The sequence below is a fragment of the Oryctolagus cuniculus genome, chromosome 11 (assembly GCF_051225735.1).
Source record: "Oryctolagus cuniculus isolate XC-2025 breed Fujian yellow rabbit chromosome 11, ASM5122573v1, whole genome shotgun sequence".
In the NCBI taxonomy this organism is placed as follows: domain Eukaryota; kingdom Metazoa; phylum Chordata; class Mammalia; order Lagomorpha; family Leporidae; genus Oryctolagus; species Oryctolagus cuniculus.
Window position 1 is genome coordinate 15,332,523 of NC_142877.1, and position 14,487 is coordinate 15,347,009.

A 14,487-nucleotide genomic window follows, 5' to 3' on the forward strand; every position below is an offset into this window, starting at 1 on the left:
TAGGCTGCTTCCCTGTGCTCACTCCCCCTAGCCTGGCAAACACCTGCCCCCCTCCGTCAACCCAGTGACCCAGTGCTCCCATGGCTGTCGAGCCTCACGGTGCAACAAACCCATAGGTAGCCCTCCCTCAGCACTTCCTGTGGCCACCAGGGTCCTTCCCAGGTGAGCTCCCCTTGCCCATCGCCATGGTGGCCAGGGCTGTCAAATGCCATCATGCTCGTCTCCTCCCCCCTCTCTGTGGCTCAGCTGCTGCCACCTCCGGTGTGCTGTGTTGCGGTTTCATCTCTGGCCTCTCGAGACTTGCTTTCAGTGTTTGGTTTCTCTTCTACCTTGAGCACCAGAGCCAGGCTGGCATGGGCGGGCGAGGTTGACAAGGGAGGACCAGGGAGCTGGAAGGACCATCAGTGTGAGGCTACAGAGCCCACGGGAACGGTGCAGTGAGCATCTGCAGGGTCTCAGGATAGCACCTGGGGAATGAGACAAGGGGCAGGGCTGGCAGGAAGGTGCTGGGGCATCACCAGCCAGTTCTTAAGTGAGGGCTGCAGACCACCTGCTTCCAGACTCACTCCCAGGCCAAAGGGCACAGGAATCTGCACCCTCAGTCAGGGGCAGGCAACCGCAGGGTCAGAGAATGTTCTACAAGTCTCCATCCCCACCCCCTGCATGAGGTGGGGGACAGGGGTCTCCCATCCACAGCCAATCCTGTGTAGCCAGGGTCAGAGCCCGGATCCCACCAACCAGCAGGGGAAGCTGGGAGGTGGTGGCTTTCAGGCTGAGAAAGGACAAAAGCACAGGGCGGGGGAGGGGGATGAGGCAGGTGTGGCCCAGCATGGGTCGCAATCAGAGCGCCCATCTCAGCCCCAGGTGCTGGGGAGTGGAGCCTAGGCACCTCCCACCTCCCCCTGGAGCTAGGACACAACCAGGCTCCGCCCAGCCTAAGGGGCTATGGCTATACAGGGGGTCTGTGATGGATCCCCACGTGAGAGCTCAGCAGGGCGTGTCTGAGGACCAAGACAGGAACTCTGGTATTCCAACTCCATCCTCTTTATAGACTGCCCCATGTCCCAGCACAGGTCGGAGGATGTGCCCTCCAGGCTCCCCTGGGGACGAGGCCCTGAAGCCAGGTATGGGTGTGGACCTGCCCCAGGGATAGTCATGCAGCCTGTCCCATATCCCACAGCTAAAAAGCAACACCCAGGGGCCGGCGCTGTGGCACAGCAGGTAAAGCTGTCGCCTGCAGTGCCGACATCCTATATAGACGCTGGTTTGAGTCCCAGCTGCTCCACTTCCGATCCAGCTCTCTGCCATGGTCTGGGAAAGCAGTGAAGGTGGCCCAAGTCCTTGGGTCCCTGCACCTGTGGGAGACCCAGAAGAAGCTCCTGGCTCCTGGCTTGGCACAGCTCCAGCTGTTGCAGCCATCTGGGGAGTGAACCAGCAGATAGAAGACCTCTCTCTCTCTGTAACTCTTTCAAGTAAATAAATAAATCTTTTAAATGATAAAATAAAAAGCAACACCCTGATGTAACCTGCAGCTTGCCACCTGCCCCTTCTCAAGTGCCAGTAACGTCAATGACCAGCCAAGTACCACTGGGTGCAGGGCAGGACGCAGGCCAAGCTGCAACCGGTGCCACGCTCAAGGAGTACGAAGCCACCAGGCCTGTCCTGACTCCTGCTCAGCCTCGGGCCACCATGGCCGGAAGGCTCTGCCCAGCTGTCCACCATGCCTCCTTGCTCACCAGTCTGACGTGGAGGCAGCTCAGTGGAGACCAGGGCCAGACAAGATGCAGGAGGCAGAGGCCCTTGTCCCCAGAGATGTTCCCTGGGGGAACAGCAGCTGCACACAGAAACAAACTAGTTTATTCTTTCAAGGAAATGAAACAGAGGCTGAATGAGGAAAAGAGCGCCCGGCCACATTCCCTGCCCTGAGCAGGGGTCTGAGATGAGGCCAGGCCAGCCCCGGGCTCCCGGGAACACTGGGGAGGGGACAGGCAGGCCCCGGAGTGGGACTTTGTTCTGTTAGCACCAGGAGCCGCCCGCAGCTGCACTTGCAGTGTGTGGCCCTTCTGCCCCCACCTGAGCAGTCTGGGGAGGGGCTGGCGGCACCTGAGGGTGACTCTCACATTTGTACCCCTGTGCCCCCAACCCCTGTAAACATGAGAGCGGCTCACGGCCCCCAGCCCTCAGGACAGGATGAGGGTCCGAGACGTGTGGCTGGGCTTCAGGCGGCCCAGGAGCTGCCGGGCTTTCTCCTGCATGAACAGCTGGTCCCTGGTGCCCCCGCAGGCTACCGTCTTCCAGGCGCTGGTCATCTGGGGAGAGGTAAGAGTCACCACCAGGCAGGGAAGGGACACACGTCCCAGGGAGACCCTGAAGGTCCCAGGCAGGGATGGGGTGGGGCATGTCTATGAGCTCCTCCTAGCCCCAAGCCAGAAGCCCCCTGCACTGTGTCTGCCTTCCTGGGTGGCTCTGGAGAAGCCACGCCCCATCCGTGGGGCCTTCCCCAACTCTTAAGGAGGAGGCTGGACCAGGAGACCAAACCCTGTCATGCCCCAGGGTGGCAGCAACCTCAAGAGAAGCCACTGGCTGGCAGGCAAGCAGCAGGGCCAGCACTGTCGAGTGATCCAAATACAGACATCACAGCTCAGTCAGGCCACAACAGGGGCTGGGAGCTGGGGCTCTGTCCAGGGCATGGAGTTGGGGGAGGCTTCCCCCAGGAAGTGGCATGAGGAGCACGGGGGCACAGGGAGCAGCCTGTGCCAGGGCCCCCAGGTGAGCACTCACGGGAGCAGGTGCCACAAAGTGGCCTCGGGGCTTCGGGGCTGGCCCTGCCTTCTCGGGCTTGGCCTGGAGGAAGCCCTGGTTGAGCAGGCTGTTGTCCTCTTTGACTCCAGACAGGACGTGGCTGGCAGAGCCGGAGGGGGCGCTGGTCGGCTGAAATCAAAACCAAGCCCAAGTCGCCATTCGGCCAGGAGTGCTCAGCAGGAAGGAGAGGAAAGTGCAGTCCAATCCCAGCCCGCCTTTGGCTCCAGAGCTGCTGGGTGGGACGCTCACTTCTCTAAGCCTCTTTGGTGAGGGGAAGGGGCTTGGAAGGGCCCATCTCACAGCCGCGGGCATAGCCAGGGTGCCAGGAAAGCTCCCCACCATCTCTGCGACCCGCACCGTGGCAATGAGGCTGGACCACGCACCTCCCGCTGGGCTCTGCCCTCCTGACAGCATTCAGGGAAGCAGATCCAGGGAGCAAGCAGGGCGTCGGGACTCAAACCCGCGCCCACCCAGCTCCAAGTCTGTGCTCGCCACCACGTGCTGCAATGTTTGCGGCAGTGATTTCCCATGTCCGGGGCAGAGGTGGGTCTGCCTGGAGGGTGCTAGGACCCCTGCCTGGCTGGAAGGCCCAGCCACAGTGAGGCCTTTACGCAAGGACCCTGAGAGCCACAGCTGCCACCCTGAGAGCCACAGCTGCCCATGAGCCCCCCTTCCCCGCTCACTGCTTCTCTCTTGGGCACTGGCGCGAGCGGGGCTCATCCCAATGTTGGCTGCAAGGGATCAGCAGCATAGCACAGATCTGGGTCCCACACTCGGCACAGGCAGCAACCGCTCTGGTGGCCAGGGCTCCTCGCTCGACGAGCACACTAGCCTGGGAGCTGGCTGGCCCCATCCCAGGGCTGGTGCGGCCCCACCCAACTGGCTGTGTCTCAAGGCACCCTGGTAACTCTCTGCGGCCACCCCACGAGCAGAATGCAAGGGAAGACCCTGGAGACCCATGTCACAGTTTCCAAGGTGTTCCAGCAACACAGCCCACCCTCCCAGAGCCCTCTGCAGCCCAGGGTGCGGGTGGTTGACCCCTTACCATAGCCAGACCCTTTGGCATTGTGGACATCACCAGCTTCACGTCCTCGTCCACGATGTCCAGAGCCAGAGACTTCCGCACTTTCTTGATGGGGCTCCGCCGCAGCTGGGGGTGGGAAAGGGCAGTGGTTAGGGTGGGTGTCAGGGTCCCCAGGTCAGCGCCTGGGCTGCCACAGATGGCCCCGGAACAAGGCCCTGCAGCAGGTGAGTCTCCAAGCCAGGCGTGGCTGCTGGGGATTTCTGCCAGGGAGACTTGGGCACCTTCAATCTATGCCCAGGATAGACTTGAGAGCAAGGGCACAGCACTGACTTTCAGCCACAAAGAAACCTGCTCCTCACCCCAAGGGACCAACACCCCTTCCACAAACAGGCCCAACACTGAACCAAGTGCCACAGAGAATGGCGGCCCACTGATGGGTGATGCAGCCATGCCAACCCTCGGGGTGCATCTGGCACAAACAGCCTGCACAAGGAATGCCCCAGCCCTCACCCTGCACCCAAGAAGACAGCCAGGGGTCTGCTCGACACCAGGGAGGGGCTCCGAGACAATGTCCCCAACCCAGCACCATGCCCCAAGTAGCTGCTGCCCTGGCTCAGAACTATCCCCACTGCTGTGGAGAGGCCCAAGAGGGCCCTGGGCCAACTTCTGTCCATCCAAACACGGGCCACTGAGTCCACTTGGGGAAGGCGTCTGTGCCAGCTGCCCTCTGTAGCCCACCCAACATCCCCCACCCTACACACACACAAGGAGAGCAGCACAAAGCCAAGGGGAGACTCAAGACAACACAGCAGGGGGAGGCCGGCTTGGGCTCACACCAGCCGGGGACCGTCCTGGCCTGCTCCTCTGCAGACGGCTACCCCTTCCCACTCCTGCTCAGAGCCCAGACACCTGGCCCTGGCCAGCCGCTCCAGACCACCCTGCCCATCAGAAGGATGCCCTTGGCCTCCCCTGTGTCCCTCCACACCATGCACACCAGGCTGGTCCTCCACGTGCCAGGGTAATGCTGTCTCCACCCACTGAACTCGAAGAAGGTCTGGATCCCAGCACCGCCCTCTACACGCAGCCCAGGGCCCACTGGGCAAAGACCAAACACAACGCTAGGTAAGGGAGCAAGGGGAGAGGGGGCAGGAGACACCAGGACACTGATGGGTTTCAGCAGTAATCACCATGGGGGGCACCGGGCACACCGCAGCCCCCCGTCCCAGGACCCACGCCCTGCTGGCCAGCAGCCCTCACCCCGGGCTTCCTCTTCTGCTTCTCGGGCCTCACGTCATCCTCAACAATGAGCTCGATGCCGGCCTCGGAGCGCAGCACCTCCTTCAGGTCCTCCTCCAGGTGCGGGGTCTGCGGCTGGGGCGAGGGTGGGAGAGACCGAGTGAGGCCCCACACGTAGGCTGTCTGGTGCCAGACAGAGCCTGTTCCTGTGGACAGTCCTGGGCAGACCAGGAAGGTGGTCTGGGGCCTGGACATCACCTCACAAGCATCATTGAGGGCCGTTAACTGTCCTGTCTGGGACAAGGGGATGGCGAGCTTGGCTCTGATCTTGACTCTCAGAGCCGGCCAGGGTTGGGATTAGCCCTGGGCAAGAACCGTCATCCATGCAGGGCGGAAGCTCTGGCTCAGAGACCCAGAGTCTGACCCGGAGCCAATGGCTGTTGACCAAAAGCCTGGCTCTGCCCACAGTCCAGGCTCACTAATGGATTTGCTCAATTCCACTTCCCCAGCGAACGGTGTGGCCCCAGGCATCATGAGACACACCTGCCTACTTAATTAAGGCTGCCAAGGTGGCAAGATGCCCTCTCAAGGCTGTCTGGACAGCACGCGGTCTGAGCACCTCCAGTCGGACGTGGAGCAGCAGTTTGAACCAGCACCCCACCTCGCCAGCCGGTAACTCGGGCCCTGGAAACCCTGCCTAACGGCGTCAGCTCCAGCCCAGTCCAGCTGCCTCGGTCATCCCAGGAGACTCGGGCAGCAAAGGCAGAGGAGCTGCTGCAGGCTGTGTTCAGGCTGAGGCTCTCTCCAGCCAGGTTGTTCTCTCCCCTTCTAGGGACTTCCCAAACACCTGCTGTCTCCAGGGGACACATGGCCACCCTGCCAGTGCGAGGGACAATTCTGAGGACGCACAGCGCCCCAGGACAGCCTTCCCCATGCCAGTACCGTCCACTTTCTCCCCAGCACGTACCATGCTGAAAGTGCTGTATAGCGTGTTCACTGTCTGTATCCAGCACCCTACATGCTTAGGAGCCTGTGTGTCTCCAGCACAGGCCGTGGCCTGCCCGGTACACTGATGGCGCCCAGGAAATGTGGAGAGAACCAATCATAACAGCCTCAGTTCCCCATTTGTAAAACTGGCACCACCTGCCCCTTCCCAAGAGAGCAATCCGATGAGACCTCGGGGGAAAAGGGCCCCGGGAGCTGTCGGTGGGTTGGGTGAACCCCAGACCCCATGGCAGAGACCCGCAGCGGTGACCACGCCACATACCAGGGGCTTCAGGGGTCCATACTTCTCCAGGGCGTTCTTGAACGGGGTGGGCGTGTGGGGAGTGTTGTCCATGGAGTACTTCTGATCTGGGGTCACAAACCTGCGGGGGCCAAGGGCGGAGGCTTAGTGATGGGGGCTGGGGGCAAGTGGCTGCACAGAGACTGCTGCCCATGGCTCTGATCTCCCCTGCCCTGCACCGCTGGCCCCAGGTTGTACAGAGCTGATCCCTGCCCAGGTCCAAGCCAGGGCTCCAAGAGAGGGCCCTCCCTGGAAACAGAAAGGATCAAGAAGGTGGTAACGGATGCTGCTCAGAGTCCAGACTCAGGGCTTCCAGAACACAAGCAGACAGAGCAGGGGCCATGCTGTAGGCACAAGGAGCGGCGGCAGCAGCAGTGGGGTAGGGCGGGGACTGGGAAGACTGCATTCCTGCCGGGCCCCTCTCCAGAGGGCACACGGGACAGCAAGGACTGCAGGCTGAGACGGCAAGGCCAGCATCTCCCTGGGTGTCTGCAGATCACCTCGGTATGCGCACACAAGCAGAGAATCCCTGGGACGGCCTGGCCCAGAAGCAGAACTCCCAAAACGCTTCATCTGCCTGGGAGAGGACCCCATGCACGACCCCTGCTGGGTGAGGACAATGAGGATGGCAGGGGCAGGGTGCACTGTGGGCAAACTTCACTCTGCCAGCAGATACCAGACCCTGAACACTGTCCCTCATGCTGGGCCCGCGGGGCCTGAGCAGCCTAGACACATGACCTGGCTGACTCTCAAGGACACCAGAAACACCCAGCTGGTCAGCACCTGGGGGCAGGCAGAGGCGCCCTCCTGGACACTGGGCCCCAGCCTTGCAGGAGGAGGTGAAAGGTTAAGAAGGTGGGCCACTCTTCTCCCTTCTTTGGGACTAGAAATAAGAAAGGACCCACACAATCTCTTCTCCAACTCTTGCTGTCTCCCTGGTGGGACACACAGGCCCGCTGCATGAGGAGGAGCACTGCTCAGGCGAGCACCCACAGTTCAGAGCGCAGTGAAGGGTCAACTCAGCCCCACGAGCAAACCCTGGAGCTTCTATTTTGCAGCATCAGTAAGGATGAGCACAGACCCATGAGAAAACCCACGGAAGCCGACGCGGAAAGGGGGTGCACCTGGCTGCTTGCAGATGGAAAAATCCCGTGAGCCAGCGATCTTGGCAAGTGACCAGACCGGTGAACCAGCAAACAGTGCCACAACGGTCCCACCAAGGTTGGCTAACCAGCTTAAGATGAGGGACAAGAGATTAAGCTGAAAATGATGTAGACTGAGGGATGAAGGACCCGCTAAGGCAGGAAATGAGGGGCAGAAAGCAGGAAGAATTCATGAGGGGCAGCTGCTGGGATGGCTTCCTCTCGCATCAGAGCGCCTGTGTTCAAGCCCCGGCTCTGCTTCCATTTCCAGCTTCCTGCTACTGCGCACTCTGGGAGGCAGAGATGAGGGCTCCAAGCACTTGCGTACCCAGCGCTCACGTGGGAGACCACACAGAGTGCCAGCACCAGCTCTGACCTTGCCCAGCTCTGGCTGCTGTTACAGACACTTGGGAGTGAAGTGGCAGATGGGAGATCGCTCTTTTAAATAAATAAATAAAAATCTTAAAAAAAAAAAAATAAGCATAGCCCTGGTGAGCTGGGGGATAACTATGTGGCTTAACACACGTGTCACTGTGGAGTCTCCCGAGGGGCTGCAGGTGGACAGCCAGCAAATGTTTTTGAAGAAATAATGGCTGACATTTTTCCAAATCTGATGAAAACTATAAACACACAGGTCCAAAGAGCTCAACCAACATCAGATGTAAGCATGGTGCAGCTGGTTTAGCCACAGCCTGCAGTGCCAGCATCCCATATAGGCACCAGTTCTAGTCCTGGCTGCTCCACTTCCGATCCAGCTCTCTGCTATGGCCTGGGAAAGCTGTGGAAGATGGCTCAAGTCCCTGGCCCCTGCAACCACGTGGGAGACGCAGAAGCAGCTCCGGGCTCCTGGGTTTGGGTCAACCTGGCTCCAGCCATTGCAGCCATTTGTAGAGTGAATCAGAGGATGAAAGATCTCGCTCTCTGCCTCTGCCTCTCTGTAACTCTGTCTTTCAAGCAAATAAACAAATCTTTAAAAAAAGAAACAAAGAAAAGCACACCATGGTGTGCTCTATTCAAGCTGTTGACAACCCGTGAGAAACCGCACAGCAGACGCACAAACTCCTTTAAACCACTAAAGACACAACTGGCAGCCGAGATCTACTCCCTGCGAGAGCCTCTTTCAGAAAATCAGATGCACAGAACCAGGTGGCGAGCCGGCGGACGGGGGAGGAGGAGCCTCTTTGTGGAGAAGGGAAGCTGAGCAAGGACATGGACAAGTCGGAGCAGTCAAGAGCAGCAGTGCTCCCCGCAGCACCACTGTCTAATGGCCTCGAAGTCTGGTTTCACTCCCAAGTTACGCTCTAGTTCAACAGCTCTGATGGAGGGCTCCGTAAGGCTTTTCTGCGACTACGCTCGGTGCCGAGGTCACAGAACCTCCTCACGCAGTAACAGCCACGCTTCTCCTGCAGCAAACGTGGCAAGCAGAGGAGCAGGGAAGCCGCGCCCACGTGTGGGGAAGGCTGTGCTGCATAAGCCAGGAGGGCAGGGGCACCACCATCACTCTTGACAGTGCTCCTCGGAGCCCAGTGCTGGGGTCCTGCTGCTCTGCACGCGAAGCCACTCAAACACAACCAACCTGCTCAGGCAACTTCAAAAGGGCGGGGAGGCCACGGGATTACACTTCCCACAGCCATTTGGACTCTGTGCGATTGACATAAAAAACCATCAAATTTTAAAATGGGAGCCGGCGTTGTGGTGCCGTGGATCAAGCATCCGCCTGCCATGCCAACATCCCATGTAAGCACCAATTTGGGTCCCAGCTGTTCCACTTCTAATCCAGCTTCCTGCTAAAGAGCCTGGGAAGACAGCAAAGGACGGCCCAAGTGCTTGAGCACTGCCACCCACAAGGGAGATCCAGGTGGAGTTCCGGGCTCCTGGTTTCGGACTGGCCCAGCCCTGGCCGCTGCAGCCACTTGAGGAATGAACCTGCAGCTTGAAGAGCAATCTCTCTCTCTGTAACTTCGCCTTTCAAATAAATAAATAAATCTTACAAACAAACCAAAGGCTGGCGCCGCGGCTCACTAGGCTAATCCTCCGCCTAGCCGCACTGGTACACCGGGTTCTAGTCCCGGTCAGAGCACCGGATTCTGTCCCAGTTGCCCCTCTTCCAGGCCAGCTCTCTGCTGTGGCCTGGGAGTGCAGTGGAGGATGGCCCAAGTGCTTGGGCCCTGCACCCCATGGGAGACCAGGAGAAGCACCTGGCTCCTGCCATCAGATCAGCGCGGTGCGCTAGCCGCAACACGCCGGCCGCGGCGGCCATTGGAGGGTGAACCAACAGCAAAGGAAGACCTTTCTCTCTGTCTCTCTCTCACTATCCACTCTGTCAAAAAATAAATAAATAAAAATATAAAAACAAACAAACAAACAAAAAACATAAAAAAGGCAGGAAGAGCAAAGGGGAAGAACAGGAAGAGGCAGCGCGGTGGCCAGGAGACTCTTCAGTCTGCAGGTGTTCGAGGGCGCCCGCCCGGGACGGCCAGCAGGCGCGGCGGGACACTCACGCGGCGTGCTTCTGGTGCAGCGGTGTCTTATCCCGGTGCAGGGGCGTGGTCACCACCACCTTTTGGCTGCACACTGGAGTGGACGTCAGTGAGGGGCTCTCGAGCTCCAGGGTATCCTGCTTGTTCCAGAAGTTAAGAAACTGCCAAGGGAGAGAAAGGATGCGAGATAACATGATGGCCTGCCTGTGGGTCCTCAAGGCCCAGCCAGGGGAGGGGAGAGAGCCCTGGGACGTCACGGCCGAGCACCCAGCCAGGCATACAGCTGGTGCTCAATAAATGCTGGCTGTGGAGTGTGTGCTGGGCCCAGGTGTCCGTCACCTCCACCTGCTGAGTGTCTGGCCAGGGGAACACACCTGGGAGGGCGAGAAGGGCAGCGTCTTGACAGGCGTGGTCTTGGGTGTGAGGCTGTTGCAGTCCAGGAAGGAGAGACTGGCGCTGCTCTCCGTGACGGGGGACAGGGCCACTCGCCGCTTCTTCTGCCGCTTGAGCACCGAGGGCGGGGTGCCGGTGCCGGAGCCCCCGATGTCTGTGCTGGGGGAGATGGGGATCAGCTCGCCCCGGCTGCTGCGGCTCAGGTCCGAGATGGTGTGGCCGTCCAGGCGGTACTCGGTCACGTTGGGCACCAGGCCCGCCGGCTGGCGGGGTGTCAGTGCCTGCTGCTGGGGTGGTGCCTGAGGCTGCACTGGGCTACTGTGGATGCTGCCCTCTGCGGAAGGCTCCTCGGGGAGGTCAAACTTACTCAGATCGCACCAAGCATCAGGGTCCTGGGTGAGGGAGGGAGGCCAGCAACAACCACAGTTACTCTGCTCTTACTACAGCGGGGCTCGTTCACCAAGGTCAGCACACAGGTGACAGGTGTGAGCCCACAGCCCAGGACTGACCGTTCACGGGGTCAGGCATCCGCTCAGTTTTCTGTTGGAGGTGAACCAGTGCAGCGGTCGGGCCGCCTGTCCAATGGTGGGGCTTCCTTGGAGCTCTTCATGAGCTATCCCCCACCCCCACCCCAACAACAGCCCTACAAAGAACTGGGCCCTCACCTGCCTGGTGTCACTGAGTTTCTAACAGCAAACCTGAGACTGCTCCTGGGCTTCCCACCTCTATGCAGTTGATTACAAGGCAAGGCTCTGCAGACAGAGGCTTCCCTGTGGCCCCTGGAGGTCTCTAGGCCCAGACCCCAGGGGCAATTTCTGCTCACTAGGACCTGCAGGAGCCTCAGGCAGTTCACTCCTATGCATGGAGGCCGGCTCCAGGCAGTGCTAACTGCAGGCCCACATTCCAGTCTCAGGGAGGCCCAGAACTGATAGCATCGAACAGACCAGAAGCACAACCTCTGAGGACTGTCTGGAGTGGCTTCTGCAGATGCTGTGACCCCAGATAGCAGAGCAAGACGGTCAGAGCTCCGTGACACTGGACCAGTCCCCTACCCTCTGAGCTTGGGAGTCCTACCCACATCACCGAGCTGCCCAACAGCTAAGGGCACACAGGTTGGAACAGGCCTGGCACCCAGCACACATTCGATGGCTGGATACAGGGTGAGTATCCCTCATATGAAAATCCAAAAACCAAAACGCCCCCAACTCTGAAAGTTTTTAAGAATTACAATGATGCCACAAGTGGAAAATTCCATACCATGAATCCTTGTTTCATGCACAAAATTAAAAAATATTTTGTGAAATTACCTTCAGGCAACATACACACAAAACATAAATGAATTTCACGTTTAGACTTGGTGCTATCCCCATATCTAACCACGATACACATGCTTCGCAAAATTCACACCACTCCTGATCAAAAGGGATACCTGTACAATTAAGTGTGGGCCAGCACACAGCAGGTGCTCCCCCTCCACTGTGACTCTCAGGGGGAGGTACTGACCGTCCTAGGCTCAGCCTGGCCCAGCTCTCCCCTCCACGCCCCTCTCAGCACCCAGAGGGTGGAGGTGAGGCTACTTGTGAAAACAGATCAGGGTCTGCCGGTCTCACATCTCAAGCAGCAATGACAGCCCCGAGGGTCGAGGGTCGAGCGGGCCCCACAGTGGACTCCGTGACAGGGTGCCAACACAAGGTCAGGGGGGCACCGAGCAGATTCTCCCCTGGGGACAGCATCGTCCAACCCTCCCCCTTATCACAGTCAAGAGCACCAGGCTCACTCCGAACCTCACTCTCATCTACTGGCCAGAGAAAGGACACACCTGACAGGGCACCCTATGAACCGCACTTAATTAAGCTCAGAGCCCAGCAAGAGTACACAGATGGTGACTCGAGAGCGCCCTTATTCTCAGCAGACAGGACGCCTGAGAGGAAGGGAGCGAGTGTGGGGCTGAACTCCCCAGACCCGCCCTGCAGGACGTCAGGGCCAGGTGTGCCCCTCCCCCACCCAGGAGCAAGGTAAGCAGGCCAGGGAGACCCACTCACCGCTCCACCCCAGCACTTCCCAGTCCCCTCTCCAGGGAAACCCAACCTTGTAAAGCCACAAATATCCCAGTCCCCTGGCAGTTAGCCACATAGGGAAGCCTTCCCACCTCACCCTATGGGGTACAAAAGGGCTAGGATCCACTCTGCACACCCCCCCCAAAGGAAAGAACTAACTGCCCAGTGGCTGACTCAGTGACCCCAGGCCCAGGCCCAGGGCCGGGTGCTCAGCCTGCGCCCTCAGTGGCAGCAATGGAGTGAGCGGGAAGCAGGCCGCGACAGCAGCACTCCTCACCCAGCGCAACCCACATACCGACTCGATCAGGTCCAGGGCCTCCGAGAAGCTGGAGCCCACGGCAGGGATGAGGAGGTTGGTGGCCTCCACCACCCACTTGTAGGGCAGGCTCGTCTCCGGCGGGGAGCCCTCCTGGTCCTCGCGCTTGGGGAATTCCTGCGAGGGCTCCGGAGTGTGCACGCTGTCCAGCTGTACAGGGGCGAGCTCCGGCTCGGCAGAAGGGGCTGCGGCCGCCTCCTCCTCACTGCCTTCCTCCTCCTTCATGGCAGGGGGCGCCGGGGGCCAGCCGGTCACAAGACCGCCCTGTGGGTCACAAGGGCACACCGTCTGGATTTTCTGGTTGAAATACAAATTATGCAGTAGCTTCCAGCAAAACATGCACTCAGTCTAACAGTAAGGGAGCCTGGATGAGTCCAATTTGAGACGCTCTGTTAAGATACCTGGCCACACACTCTCAATCTTGTGAGACTAACTGAGCAGGGCAGGTGACAGCACCAGGACAAGTTAGTGCAGGCCTGCTCCTGGCTGCACCAGGGCAGGAGCAATGGGACACGCACGGAGGACTAGACACGCGTCCTGAGCCGGCTGCAGCTGCGTGCAGCCGTGGATGTGGGCCCCTGACCCTGAGGACATCCACACTGGAGGATGAAGGGGAAAAGCATTCAGCAGCAACCAGCTCTCAAATGGCTCAGGTGAGAAAAAAAAAAGAGAGAGAGATCGGGCAACTCTGGCTAAGTGTTCAAAATCAATGAATCTGGTTCCTGAATGCTTCACATTATTTCAAAATTAAACTCTGAAAACTGCATGTAGCTGGGGCCAGCATTGTGGTGTAGCAGGTAAAGCTGCCGAGACACCGGCATCCCATATGGGCACTGGTTCAAGTTCTGGCTGTTCCAATCCAGCTCCCTGCTAAATGTGCTTAGGAAATTAGCAGAAGATGGCCCAAGTGCTTGGGCCCCAGCACCCACATGAGAGACCCAAATGAAGCTCCTGGCTTCAGCCTGACCCAGCACTGGCACTGCAGCCATCTGGGGAGTGAACTAGCAGGTGGAAGGAAGATGTCTACCTCTCTCTCTGTGGCTCTTTTTTTTTTTTTTTTTTTCAAATGATTTATCTATTTGAAAGGCAAGAGTTATAGAGAGGCAGAGAAAGAGGTCTTGCATCCGCTGATTCACTCTTCAGATGCCCACAACAGTCAGTGCTATGCCAATCAGAAGCCAGGAGTCAGGAGCCTCCTCCAGGTCTCCCATGTGGGTTCAGGGGCCCAAGGACTTGGGCCATCTTCTGCTGCTTTCCCAGGCCCTAGTAGAGAGCTGGATCAGAAGTGGAACAGCCGGGACTCAAACTGGCACCCATATGGGATGCCAGCACTGCAGGTGGCAGCTTTATCCACTATGCCACAACACTGGCCCCCAGCTCTGACTTTCAAATAAATATTTTCAAAAGAGGGGAAAAAATGCATGTAGCTTATAAATGAAAAAAAAATTGAGAAAAATCCTTTGCAGCAGCTGGCCTCCTGGCAGACCCAGGAAACAGGGCGCTCGCCCTGGGAGACCCTGGAAACAGGGTGCTGGCCCTGGCAGACCCAGGCAGCCTGGAAAACAACATTTGTGGGAAGGGCATCTGGTACAGCTGAGCCCCAGCTCTGCTTCCAATCCAACTTCCTGTTAATGCACAGCCTAGGAGGCAACAGGTGACATAGCTCAATTACCTGAGTCCCCATCACCCACGTGGGAGACCTGGATGGAGTTCCAGGCTCCTAGCTTTGGCCTGGCCCAGCCTTGGCTGTTG

General features: G+C 59.0%; 1 protein-coding gene across 1 annotated transcript in view; it reads right to left on the minus strand.

Moving 5' to 3' along the window:
• Window positions 1-1,835: 1,835 nt before the first annotated feature.
• MYBL2 (MYB proto-oncogene like 2) overlaps window positions 1,836-14,487 on the minus strand; it is a 31,171-nt gene continuing 18,519 nt past the window's right edge. Inside the window, exons 7-14 of the mRNA XM_002721063.5 lie at window positions 12,715-12,999; window positions 10,344-10,754; window positions 9,991-10,130; window positions 6,330-6,429; window positions 5,084-5,197; window positions 3,848-3,952; window positions 2,782-2,931; window positions 1,836-2,309 (exon numbers count right to left, since the gene is read on the minus strand). Coding sequence (XP_002721109.4) covers window positions 2,181-2,309; window positions 2,782-2,931; window positions 3,848-3,952; window positions 5,084-5,197; window positions 6,330-6,429; window positions 9,991-10,130; window positions 10,344-10,754; window positions 12,715-12,999 — 1,434 coding nt within the window. The 3' untranslated portion in view covers window positions 1,836-2,180. The remainder of the gene's footprint in view (window positions 2,310-2,781; window positions 2,932-3,847; window positions 3,953-5,083; window positions 5,198-6,329; window positions 6,430-9,990; window positions 10,131-10,343; window positions 10,755-12,714; window positions 13,000-14,487) is intronic.